General features: G+C 43.6%; 3 protein-coding genes across 3 annotated transcripts; all 3 read right to left on the reverse strand.

Annotated features, from left to right (window-relative positions):
- Window positions 1–307: 307 nt before the first annotated feature.
- Window positions 308–5,156, reverse strand: GLAREA_09305 (Ankyrin repeat-containing protein; the record flags this gene model as incomplete). Its single annotated transcript, XM_008078266.1, has 9 exons — window positions 308–475; window positions 809–1,013; window positions 1,394–1,622; window positions 1,804–3,242; window positions 3,299–3,390; window positions 3,466–4,564; window positions 4,610–4,770; window positions 4,819–4,934; window positions 4,988–5,156. 9 exons carry the CDS (start codon window positions 5,154–5,156, stop codon window positions 308–310), a joined length of 3,678 nt encoding a protein of 1,225 aa, XP_008076457.1.
- Window positions 5,157–6,706: 1,550 nt separating this feature from the next.
- On the reverse strand, window positions 6,707–9,967 carry GLAREA_09306 (Ankyrin repeat-containing protein; the record flags this gene model as incomplete). The annotated part of the gene is made up of 8 exons (XM_008078267.1): window positions 6,707–6,963; window positions 7,059–8,095; window positions 8,534–8,625; window positions 8,691–8,803; window positions 8,887–9,346; window positions 9,406–9,567; window positions 9,632–9,747; window positions 9,799–9,967. The coding sequence occupies 8 exons, from the start codon at window positions 9,965–9,967 to the stop codon at window positions 6,707–6,709; spliced, it is 2,406 nt and encodes an 801-aa protein (XP_008076458.1).
- Window positions 9,968–12,042: 2,075 nt separating this feature from the next.
- GLAREA_09307 (uncharacterized protein) lies at window positions 12,043–12,357 on the reverse strand (the record flags this gene model as incomplete). Its single annotated transcript, XM_008078268.1, has 1 exon — window positions 12,043–12,357. The coding sequence occupies one exon, from the start codon at window positions 12,355–12,357 to the stop codon at window positions 12,043–12,045; it is 315 nt and encodes a 104-aa protein (XP_008076459.1).
- Window positions 12,358–13,195: the final 838 nt, after the last annotated feature.

Raw genomic sequence — 13,195 nt, forward strand, 5'->3', positions numbered from 1 at the left:
GGCCTTTTTCGTCTTCTGGCGTGTGTGACCGAGAATTCGGGCGTTCGTAGGATACGAGCAGGTGATATGTTTCTAATAATAGTTAGCGCAGATATCAAAAATGCAAAAAGCACACATTATCCAAGTTCGTTCTCTATTGATCTACCACATCTCCCTTCTAATTCTGTTTACCTAAATAGGAAAAAAACTCTAAAAAAATATTCAAATCCACTCACCCATAATGAAATGTTGTACTTACATGATATTAATATCCGCTGTTGATCGATTGAGCGAGTACTTCGTCCCGAAGGACTGCCGACTCCATGGCCTATTGGGTTGATCGATTGAGCATGAGTGCTTCGTCCCGAAGGACCACCGACTCCATGGTGTTGAGTTGTTGATCGTGAGTACTTCGTCCCGAGAGACAGCCGACTCCATGGCCTATTGAGTTGTTGATTTGACGTCGCGAAGTGGTGATGTCGGTTGGGTATTTGATCTGTGAACACTAGTTAGTGCTCGATTGAGTGTTTTGATGGATTGACCTTGCGGTCGGTAGCCTGGAGAGTGGTTAGCTGGAAGCGAGACAAAAGGGAGAAGAGAAGGAGGGTAAGTGGATTTGATTGGTTGTTTGGAATTTGGCTTTTTGAAGGATATATAAAGATGAGTGGAAGGGAGGGTGACGTAGGTGGTGGTGGGTGGGAAGGTGGGAAGGTGAGGTTGTGGGAAGGGGTGGAAGGAGGAGCGTGGGTGATAGATTGGGGGGGTTGATGAAAAGAGGCAAAAGATAATCAAACTCACTTGCTCTGTGATATGAAATTTGTTTACTTACTGAAAATCCACGGTGGAGAAGATTGAGAAGATTGAGAAGATTGATATTAAGACAAGTAAGGTCGGGTCGAGTGAGGATGGGTACGGTTGAGAAGGTTGAGAGGATTGATGTTAAGACCAGTGAGGTTGGGTCGAGAGAGGTTAAGGCCGACTTAGGATTGTGAATACAGGGATTCGTCGGCTTAAGAAATAGGGTGAATTGGATTCTTTAATGATTAGCGAGATGAATAGAAAGTAGGAATAGTAAGAGGGAGAGCGAGTGGGTTTGATTGGTTAGAGGAATCTTTGTTATTTTGAGATATATATTAATAACACAAAACAGTGAGGTAATTTAAGGTAGGTACCTAGATATAATTGATAATAGGATATCGAGTCTACGTAAAACTTGGCGTTCTGTTCTATTTAACGGTTCCAAGACACACAGCGATGTTAATTGAGAATATTTTGAAAATTATAAGAGTAAGCTTTTGTAGAAGGAAATTAATATATAACTCAAAACTTTTCCTATTATCGTCCAAAACAAAAGCCAAACATTAATTTCTTATACTCCTTCGCCTCTCATTTCCATATAAGCCAGATAAAAAACGCCAGGAAAATGACCACAATCGGGCTAGTACTGAAGGCAATAATTGAGTGTGGCCGGAACGAATGGTACATTTGCTTTCCGGTGACGAATACTAGAGATGCGATGAAAACTAAGGAAGTTATCGTGTGCTTTAGAAGAGTTGTTTTGAGTTCGGGTCGGAAGGTGATAGTGGGCTGACTGAGCCAAGCGAGGATGGTGTAGAGACGTTGTAGAATGTAGTTGAATTGTCCTGTAAAATAGGTTTGTTAGTTGTTAATTCTCAGATTTTAAGTGGTAAAAGAGCTGTGATTTGTGTTTTATCGTTGTGGGACAAACCTTCATGAGGCTCATCCGTTTCAGTCTTTACCCTATGACTGCCCCATGAGGACAGGAAAAGATCTTGCAGGTCATTAAGGAAGGAAAGCACTTACTCCGCAGAGGGTCCCTGATCTTTTTTGGAAAGTGACATGGCTCCTCTTCGTGTTCTTCGATTAGTTCGGGTTCCTCTATTTCGCCTCTGTTTTTCAGTCCTCCCTCGAGAATAGTGAGGATTTGAAGATCAGTTTCCAGAGAAATATATGTGAACTCGTCGGGCCAGTGTAACTCTAGCTCTCGTGGGTGAGTCCCCAAGCAATTATGCCGAGCAATGTGTAAAGCCGAGAAATATCTAGAGCTGTGCCCTCGAATATCTGCCCCAGCGTGAACTAGCAGTTGTGTGAAATCCAACATTCCTCCTTGTACCGCTGACATTAGGGGTGTATAGCCCTCAGGTAGTTCGAGTATAGTAGACGAATATTCATCCGAGAATTTCCGGTTTGCTTTTGCCTCGAGCCCGGCATTGGGGTAAGCTAATAAGCGTCTCAAGTCTTGAGCGTAATCCCTTCTTATATACTCATCAATGTACCGCGACGGACGAAGTCGGAGGGTGGTCAAGCATAGAATTTCGAACCCTAAAGCAGTCCCATCCAGCAGCGCACCGTGACGAAGTCTGACAAGCTCATCGACCAACATTCTTTTTTCTGCAACAAACCCTGAAATCGGACTTGATAGCCAGACTTCTGTTGCATCACGGAGATAAATACTAGAGTTTCCGAGCTCATGGTCGTTGGGAACAGGTAATCGAAGTCGGAACTTTTCCCAGTTATTTCGAGTCGACACGGTAGTCCAAAAGCGGTCATCATGCACTAATTCTCTAAAAAGCTCAATGGAAACCACATCATTCCCAAATACCACATCGAGAAAGGTGTCGTGGTCACGAACAAACGAGATGTTATCCGAGATGACCTTTTCAAAAAGCTCTACAGGAACGATGTTGTCCCCTGTTGTAAAGTATTTCCACATTGGAAGAGTTCCATACGCAAAAAGAACCCTATAGAATTTTTCAACAATTCTGTTATCGGTCGGGCTCTCTAGGTACTCTTTGAAAATCTCGTTCTTGACATTTTCCAGTCGAAAATTGTATCTAGTAGGTACAGCCAACCAGTTATCTGCCATACGCTTTAATACTTTGGTATATTCAGGGTCGTGGTAGCTAAATACAATGAGAAGCCATCTGTCGAGGCGGTTTTCAGAATCAAATATGTCAATGATGTCGGCGTACTCATTTTGAATCAACTCTACGCCGTTATCTAAAGGTAAGAGTGGCTCGAGATGGCAAGTATTCTCCAACAGTAAATCGCGATTGGTCTTTGCACAGCGGACATAGGAACCATAGTGGTGCCGCGAAGGCTGTGGATCTGCCGTGATAAGTAGTTTTCGAATGGAATAAACATCCCAATTCGTCAATTCACTCTTGAGCTTCAAGTCATTGGGTAAGAGCTCAACATGATTTATGAGAGACCATCTGTGTCGTTCAATTTGTAAGAAATCTCTGTCACAATCAGGATTTGCTGTATAGAATTTCAAGTAGTGATTGATACTACTTACTGTTGCATCACTTGTGCACCATGCATCAAGAGTAATCTGCAAACCCCATGAAACTCCTTTGTGTATTGAGTGCTGAAACATTGAACAGTTCGCTAGACAATTTTCTCAGCAAGCTTTTCTATCTGCCAAGAACAACTCATTACGTCCATGTACAGTTGTTTACTTACCTCTAGGAGAGAATTTCCTAACGATTCAAAGTCTAAGTAGCAGACATCGTTGGCAGATACAATCCCCGTGTCTAGCAGTTCCTCCACGGCGCGCACATCTGGACGGGGGCACTCTTGATTGCCGCATGGACAGTAGTGTCCAAAGTGTATTGTGCTGTTCCAACGGCAGGGGTCCTTTTCTTTATATCTCCTTCTATGTATACCAAAGAGATTCAATACTGATTCGTCAGTACATAACCTTCGACACGTGGGCTTCAGACCAATATGGATATGGGAACCGTTGGAATGGGCCCAACTAATATTGACAGTCAGTATATAACTTGAGATAAGCTTGTTTGGTATAAAACTGAATTCAAAATATCCTTCTGTTGGCCATTTCTTGTCGTGGTCGAGTTTAGTACGAGGCTGCTGATATGAATAAGCACAGGTATTTAGTCTTCCTAAGACCGTTTTATATTGAGAGTACCAGTAAGATCCAGTTGATTGGCCTTTAGTAGGTCGCATTTTAGAGAAGTGAAATCTACCTCCAGGAGTCTGCGAGAATGGATCCGAGATTCTCCCATTCGATTTAAGCTGCCGTTTGAGCAGCAATATGGAATCTTGGATGGATAAGATCTCAGGCGACAAGGATTGAATCTCTTGCTGGACCTTGCTTTGTGTTTCAAGCAAGTATCTCTCCATGGCCTGCTGCGAGGCCGAAAATTGTGGTTGTAAACCTTGAAATCCGTCGCGGACAGTGAGCTGAGTCTCAAGCAATGAATAGTTCGTTTCGACCTTCGAAAGTCGTATCAAGTCCTCCAGGGATGTAATTTGAGTAGAATAACGTGCGACGCCCTTGTCGATCACAATGCGTGTATCGTGTAAAGAGTCTGCGATTCGATTTTCCGAAGAATGTATGGAATCCTGTATGGCTGCTATTTGAGGCGGAAGAGTTTGAATTCTGTTGCTAATAAGATTTTGGGCATCTTGTATCGACTTCCCAGTTTCCATCGTTGAAAGTTGTATTGAGTTTTTGATGGAAGATATCTGAGGTACCAGATCTTGGACTTCGTTGCGAATTACCTGTTGCGTTTCTCGGAAGGAGGCATTGCAGTCGATTCTTAACAATTAGCAATTACACCTCATACTGGAGAATTGGCGTTACGCTGAAAGCTGTGTCAACAGAACTCCCACTGTACAAATCTGATCGTTCAGTATGGATGAGTATTTCTGGATCTCTTCATTCCGCAAGAGAAGCTTGACTGCCTTTTCCGCCCGACTTCGTTTCTTCCCCTTCAGGGTCGTCGTGTTAGTCTTTTGAATTAGCTACCAGCTATTCAGCGATAATCAGGTAGGCATCAACAAAGAACTAACTAGAGAAAATTCCTGCAAGGATTTTTTGAATTGAATAGCATGCTCCATGAATTGCTCCAAAAGCGATACTTCGGCTGGCGAGTCGGTCCTGGTCTTGCTCGCGGTATCGAGCAGTACTGCGAAGGGGTCAGCGCAAAGTAAGTGTACTGCCAATAATATAATTACTTACGATCAAGCGTAGTTTGATGAAGATTGACATTTGTTTCCAAGTTCTCTAAGTCTCTTAGGCCATTCCTGACAGAGTCGCTGATTTGCTTCAGCGCTTTCACAGTACCAAGAGCAAAAACACCGAGTTGAACAACAGAACCCGCAAGACCAACTGCTGTAACAGGATCCATGATAGCCGTGTGTTGGACTACTCAACTAGATTACGATTTATCGGGTACTTTTCTGAAGAGAAATCAGAGTTTCGTTCAACTTTGTTAAAGAAACACTACATCTGAGCAGCGGATTTGAGTTGAAATCAGACAAGGCTGAGATGCAAATCTTACTGCATATTCCACCATGCAGGTTAAAGAAGTGAGGCAATCCCAGAGTATTGGAGCCCAACATATCGTCCCCACTCACACCGTAAAAGGCTGCAATTTACCAATCACCACAAAGAAGCATGCCACTCTCCAAGCCTGCTTGTTAGCGATTTTCGGCTGCATCATGCATCTCCACCCATCAAACACCTCTGCAATTAAGTGCAAAGAGATAAGGCTCAGATGAAAGCCTGATTAGGCTGACCAGCACTGCCACTGAGAATTTGCATAGGACGGAATACCTGGTCCGGACAACCAACAGCCAACATCACCCAATGCTACCATGCGTGTCATCGCAAGTGGTTCATTCATTAGACAGGTTCAATATCAGCTGTGTAAATTTATGCACCGCCGTGGGGGCTGTATTTGTACATTCAGGTTTCTATCAGTGCACTTGGAGTTGAGCTACACTTTCTAAAAGAAGATATCACGCAACCTCAAATTGGAGACAGACCCACTCCTTTCACAATTGCTGTTCATCAGTGTATCAAAAATATCCGCTAATTGTTGATCGTATTGTTGATAATTCTTAGTCGTCACATGATTTTTGGTAAGTCGCTAGGTATGTGTTGCCCAGAGTACAATCAGTACATGACACCACCTCAATCGAGGAAAGCCTTCGAAGATTGAAAAAATTATTAAAATGAAATTTGGATTGAGGCGAGCTCTACATCAAATAGCCTTTGCTTTTCTTTGAGTTCACATTAAGCTGACTGCAACAATCATACAACTGGCAATAAACGGTCATGGGAATCAAACAAAGCTTCGCTCTTGACCTTCAAATTTACTCTGCTTATTATGCACAACTTGTTATCATCGGGATCTGCAAACAGTGAACGATCAGAGTACCAGTGTTACTCGGCTGACAAGGCTTTGGGAGATTGTAGCCTAAGACGTACCCAATGACCTATTGAAAATGAATCGGCTCACTAAAAAAAGAATGGATCCAGTTATAAATGATTAATACAGCCTAAACTAAATAACGCGAGCGAGTATAGTACTAAGTTTATGAAGACAACTCAAACAGGCCTGATTTCTTTTCGGAAATCTGCCACGGAGTTGCCCACAAAAAGATGCATAAACACTGTACGGAACTTCCACTTCAAATCTTAGCCACCTCAAAAGTTAGCCAGGCCCACACGTGCGATTTGTACTTTTCATTTTCGGAGTGTTTGAGACATTCATTGCAATCCATCGATAAATATTCTGGACGCAAGGTTGCCGTTGTCATCAACCCAGCACGCTGTTGACAACTTAGCTGCATTGAATGAATGAGACTTTCAATATACTAGTAAACAGGAGTAGAAATACAAAACTTGCTAAGAACTCTCTTTCCTGATATTCCAAATCTCGTCCCACCTCTTTCAGCGCCGCACATACCAAAGTGTAACAGCTATGAAAATGATCACAATCGGTCGTGTGAAGAATGTGAAGATGGTCCTAAATCGAAAACTTTCGGAGATCTGAAAAGTCGGGGATGTGAATATCGAAATAGCGAGGAGAAGGTACATAGCCGTGTTGAGCAAAAATGCGCTTATGGCGTATGAGTGTAGCATGACTGTTAGCTCGTTGAGACCTTTGACAAGGAATTGAAGCCATCGACTTGAAAGTCCTAAGATATCTGTGGAAATTGATAGTTAGAATATGTGTTCATTTTCTTGTGGCTCAGATTCCAACAACTTAGATACTAATTAAAATACGTATGGGCGCGCTTACCTCGATATCCCAGCTTTTTCTGTTTGTTGACTCGTGATAATATTAACTCGCCATCAACGGTAGACGCAGGTTCAGTTTCCTCCTCGTCGGTTCTGGTAATTAATGCGCCTTCAAGCAACCGCAACGTCTCCATATCTGTTTCAAGGGATATGGAGAGAATTATGCGCCGCGTACCGTACTCCTTACACTTTGTCCAATCGACCTTTCGGGGATGATCCCCTTGAGCATTGTGTCTTGCGAGTTGAATTGCAGAAAAGCCACAAAGTGCTTTGTTCTGGATTCCAGCGCCAGCATTTACCAAAATAGCAGTTACGCTCACATATCCAGCGTACACTGCTATCATTAATGGCGTGAAGCCTACAATCTCCTCAAAGACTACTAGGTGCCTGTTCTCCATATCTTGGCGATAGAACAGTCCATCTGTACCTATTTCTAGGTCGACATCTGGGTAACTTACTAGTAAGCTTAAAATACTTTCTACGCTGTGCGTGTATCGGCCCGGATAGGATTCCTTTTCAGCGACCTCTGGGTTAAGAACTAGCTGGAGGACTTCTTTCCCAAGAATGAAACCGTTGCACGTGGTGGCATCGCCTCTTTGAATCAATCTGTCAGCCAGTTCTGAAAGTCCCACTGATGATTCTGAAAACATGGGGTGTAAGAGTAAGTGGAGATACGGACTCATACAGCCTTCGTTGGGAGCGGGTATTTTGGAAAGTATGACATCCCAACCTTCTGGCACAGCTAAGGTGGTCCAAAGATGCTGGCTGTCTATTATTCCTTGAAATTCCTCAATTGAAAAACTCTTCCGTTTTGAAAGTAAGCTGTGAAATATTTCAATATTGCGTGCCATAAAACTATTTTCGAAGTCGTCGTTCAGGTTAAAATAGTTGGCGGGCCGATTACAATCTTCGATAAAGTATTGATACATCTGGAGAGTACCAAAATGTAGGATTTCTGACCTGAAGTTGTCCGCGTCCCAAAACGAACTTGAACTATGATCTTTGTTGAATCCGTCGAAGACCACATTTTCACCTGGTCTATGTGAAGTGAATATCTGGACGGTATGGTTGACCAAGTCCTAATCATTTGATCGAGAAGCTTCGCGTAACCTTCGTCAAAACGTGCGAAAGTGACTAGGAGCCATCTATCGAGACGATTTGTGGAGTCCAATATGTCGATGTAGTCAGAGTACTCATCTCGTATTGATTTGATGCTGTCTTTCCTTTGCAGCAAGTACCCAAGAGGAGAGACTGCAAATACAGAACCACACCAAAATTCATTATACTCCCAAGACTGTTGGCTGAAGCTAATAAGCAGTTTTCTGATAGGGCACCTATCCCAGTCGATGTTTCGATTTGTATCTTTCCAGAGAGAGCGTTCCTGAAAGTGGTAAACTTTATTTTCGAATATATGGAAACAACTGGTAATATCAAACATGAGACGCGATAGTGACCTAATAAGACGGTTAAACTCACAAGGAGGTTACTTCGGCACCGTATTTCAAAAGCAAGTGACATACTTCGTAGATGTACTCATAGTTGTCGAAGTGCATAGCAATGAGAGCTCCCTGTTCACAATTTTCAACCACGATATTGAACATGGATAGTTACGAAGAAACGTCGATGTACTTACTTCGAGTAGGCTGGATTGTTCTATAAACTCACGGGGACGTAACAGTACATCATTTGCAGAAACAACGCCGGAGCTGAGTAGGCACTCAACTGCAAGAGGTCCTGGCGAAGGGCCTGGCGAAGAGGATTTGTAAGTCTGCAAGCACATTTGGACCCCCACCATCTCATCAATCCATGTACCTTGCAGGTCCTCATACCAAACAATTCCAAGGTCGCTGCGTCGGTGATAATCCTGTGGCACATGGGCTTTAACCCAATATGTATGCTTGAACCACTAGACTGTGCCCAGCTAGCTCGAAAAGCTATCATATAGCTGGAAAAAAAGGCTTTTGGGTTGAACGTGAAATCAATAAAACTTTCAGAAAGAATCGACCCTTTTTTTGCGGGTTTCTTGACGTTTCGCACGTCTACTGCCCCATAACACTGAAAACTCCCTAGAGCCGACAAAAAGCTGCGAGAAGTCCATCTGCAAGTGACAGCACCATTCGTGATGTTAGGCAACGTAACGCCGGATACCTTCGATGTACGCGAGGCAAGAGGGTCGGAAAGATGTTGGCGTGGAGCAATTCGCCGGTTCATTATCTCCAGAGATTCGTGGATTGATGCAATCTGTGGGGTGAAATTTTGGACAATAACTTGTGTGTCTCGCGATTCATTCTTATTTTCGATCCTAGGATTGTCAGCAAGTCATCCCCAGAATTAACATGTTTTGTTACCCCTGCAAGTTCTTGCCTCAAGGAATAGATGATCGATATTTGCTTGTCCAAGACTTCCAGATATTTGCGAATCTCATCGCCTTTCAAGAGCATTCTCACAGCAGTTTCTGCCAGGCCCGTCTTCTTGCCGCTAAACATTGTCGGGTTTGTTTTTTTCATCAACTGCAAAGCGGTCAGCGATATTGACTTACTAGTCTTGAATATTTATTATTTATGGTTGGCCAACCTTCGAGTACTCTTTCAGAGCATCCTTGAACTGCAGTATTTGCTGTTGGAATTGAAGCACTAATTTCTCTTCGGCTTCTGATCGGGTTTTGGTGCTGAAAGCAATTTCGGTAAACCCTGAAACATTTTTAGCATATATGGATGATGAGTCTAGCGGCGGAAACACACTATCAAGTGTATTTGCGTGGCATGAAATAGCATTTTGTATAGCCTGAAGATCTTTCGAGCCATTCTTGATTGAGTCCCGAATTTTTGACAATGTGGTTATACTTTTCAGTGCAAAGTCGCCGAGCTGTACAATTGACGCCGCAAGACCGATAATCGATACCGGATCCATGATTTTCTGACCTGATAACAGAATTTGAATAATTAGATTGGATTTCGTTAAGATGAAGGGAGGCTTTTCATGGGAAATCGAAGAAAGGCGAAGTCATGATCTGACAACTTGGAATTAAGCGCTTGTGTTCTTTCCCCTCTTCAACCCCCTGAATACGAGTCTTGTGTAAAGCAAAACTCAACTACCCGTCTACTCTTCTTCAGCCTTGTCAAGGGCGAATCCAATCCAGTCATTTTACAATTGGTGTTCACACAGCTTCCATGCAGTGACCGCGTACCCAAAGCACAACATCTGGGTTGTGGCCAATCTAACCAAGGAGGTTACTGATGAGATTCTAGCAAAAGAACTTGACTCCGGAGACCAAGGTCAATGACATTGCAACTTGAGAAATGAAAGCGAGAAAGCAAACTTCTTTGCAAAGTTAATGATGCATCCCAGCGACAGAGAACAGGCGTTACAAATTAGTAATACCGTCTGTTAGAGAATTGGCCAACCGATGGCCGCGCAATTGATCAGTAAGTACCCGCGACTTACACAACCAAAGCTCCGCCTCATGAAAATGTACTTAAACTTCTCGGTTACACTTATAAGCTTCGAGAGTCAAGCTGCACTTTCTTTGAAAATCTCGCCGCCGATTTACTCAGATCACTGTTCCAGGCTATCAGGAAGTTGTCATCACCTGACAGTCATTTCCTGGGAATGAATTTGGGACTTGAAGTTCTATGCAACTGTAGAAGTTATTGCGGACTCCATTTTCCCCTGCCACTTATAAACATGAGCTGCCACATCCAGTCGGGAAAACACCGTAGATCACGCCGAAGGACAAAAACGCATTGGTCACATGAATGGAATGCCTTTCAATAGACTCATAGAGCCTTTGCATTGAACTTAACGCTCAATAGTGCACATCCAAGGCCCCTGTCACACTAGCACAACATACTCGAGCATAGTACTCAAGACCCCCGCGGCTACTTGACCAATTTCCAACAATTGGTCGCCACTTCAAGTACTCTACAAGTAACTCAAACCCCCCGAAAAATGGCAAAGCCGGATTCAGAAGCCATGTAAGAAGAGCGCAAACAACCCCCCCTGAAGATGTTTTAATGCATTTGTGGAAACATCAGGCAACATGCATGTCGTTGAGTGCACAACATGTTCAACTGAGCGGATAGGTACTACTCAGTAATGCTTTTCGATGCTCCAGACGTAACAGAGTCATTGATGTAGACAGATCTTGAACTTCATGATTTAATAAAAGGGGAAATGGAACTTTCTGCAGGACCGCGAAGAGTCATTGACATCTACGTGTGCTTATGAATATGAGCACAATAAACTGATTTTTCCCAATTCAAGGAGAGAGAATGATGCGCTCAGATGAATCGAGTAGAATTTACATAAAAGATCCGCTAGACCCAGTGATAAAGCAAGACCAACCGACCAAAAACGGCTCCGCAGAAGCAAACACCACATTAAGTCATCACCCCATCGCAAAGCTAAACTTAAATCCATAAGGGTATCTAAAGATCATCGCCAACATCAAAAGAAGAAACCATGGCCAAGGATACGTTGAATCCCGCTTCCAACTCTAACAAATGAAATCGTGGCTGAAGCACGCAATTCCTGCACTTATCACCACTAACATGAACCAATAAAATATATCGATGCGAGACGATCGTTGTTGATGGGGAACTTTGGTGGGAGAGTATATAATGGGTGGGTTCCCATGTAATTTGTTTGTGGAGATTTCGAGTGTGAGTTTTCGATATATCGATTGTGTTTTTGGTGAAGGGTGTTGGTGGTACGACGCCAGATGTATTACGACGAAGGCAACATCGCTCCGAAGATGAGTTTGAATCGACTTCTCGCGGCTTTATGGGAATCGGAGTCGATGTAATACGATCCAGCCCGAACGTGCAATCTGGAAAGCTCGAAATTTCGGTACTTCAGGTTGTCTTCAAATTCTCGATCGCCATGAGCCCCTCATCACCAAAACAACCCCTCACCACAAACCTCACTATCACCACAATCTCTCCTGAACGCACCACCTCCTCCCACGATCAAACCCATTAAACGATTTACATCCGACTAGCCCACGGACTCATATTAACCTCCTTCTTCCTCCTCTCCGCCTCCCTGAGCTCCCTCTCCCGCTCCTTCTCCCTCTTCCTCTCCAATTTCTCCTCATCCCTCCTCGATTTCTCCAGAAACTTCTCAAAATCATCCATCTCCTTGCCCGATTTCCTCGTCGACATCGCCGTCACGATTTCCGACGGCTGTTTCTGGTCGTGGGATGCGTGCGTGTGTTGCGAGTCTGCGGAGGTGACGCGCAGAGACTCTTGTTGGGTGGTGCTTTTTGAGGATGATTTGGAGCGGAGCGCTTTGAAGAGCATGGTGTGATGTAAGTGCTGTTTTCCTTTGTGAGTTGGGATTTTTTGGCGCTCTGGCAATATTTTGTGTGTGTGTGGTGCTTTGGGATTTGGTTTTCTTTGATGCGACGACAATGATTGATTTCGCGCAATGGGGAATTGAAATCACGATTTTTTCTTATCGTGAATCATTCATGCATTGGACAAAATTGGTTTCAAGTTCTATTTAGCACTTGTTTCCTCGAATTTGTTTTTGTGTCAATAATTTCTCTCTTTTGTCCACAAATGGCTTGGAAGTCCGGCCACAGATGGCGATAAAAAGCTGCTTTGTCTTATCCCTCCGCTACCAAATAAGTGTTCTGGTATGGTACGATGTATGCAGATCCAAGATTGAGGCTGAAGTTCCCAAATATTCACGGAGCTAAGGTTGGAAGAAGCTTTGGAAGGATGCCAGAAGGGTGCTGGTCTCTCTTATATTTGCTGGCGGCTTTGATCCATCGAATGACCACATCCACAGTGTGGAAGGCGTTGCTAGCGGTGTGGATGCCCGTCAACGATCGAGTCTAAATATTGGGTCGAGTGGCCAGAGGTGGGTGGGCTAGATGCCAAAGACTGCGAAGCCAGAGGAGGGTATGACAATTAGGTTGGCCGGTTTCATTCACAATTGGTGGGCTTGATGGATGCCACTTAATATAAGACCACTTTTTGCAGCTTTGCAGGATTCAAAGTGCTCGTGGAGATATCGCAGCGTTTTGGTTGGGGATGACTGCAATTAACGACGTTGGTGGCGACAGGGATAATGAAGAAAAGTTGAAGAATTGATAAGAGAGGCAAATGCGAAATCCGAGGAGACATTTTGAAG

The sequence above is a fragment of the Glarea lozoyensis genome, assembly GCF_000409485.1.
Source record: "Glarea lozoyensis ATCC 20868 chromosome Unknown GLAREA1, whole genome shotgun sequence".
NCBI classification, from domain to species: Eukaryota; Fungi; Ascomycota; class Leotiomycetes; order Helotiales; family Helotiaceae; genus Glarea; species Glarea lozoyensis.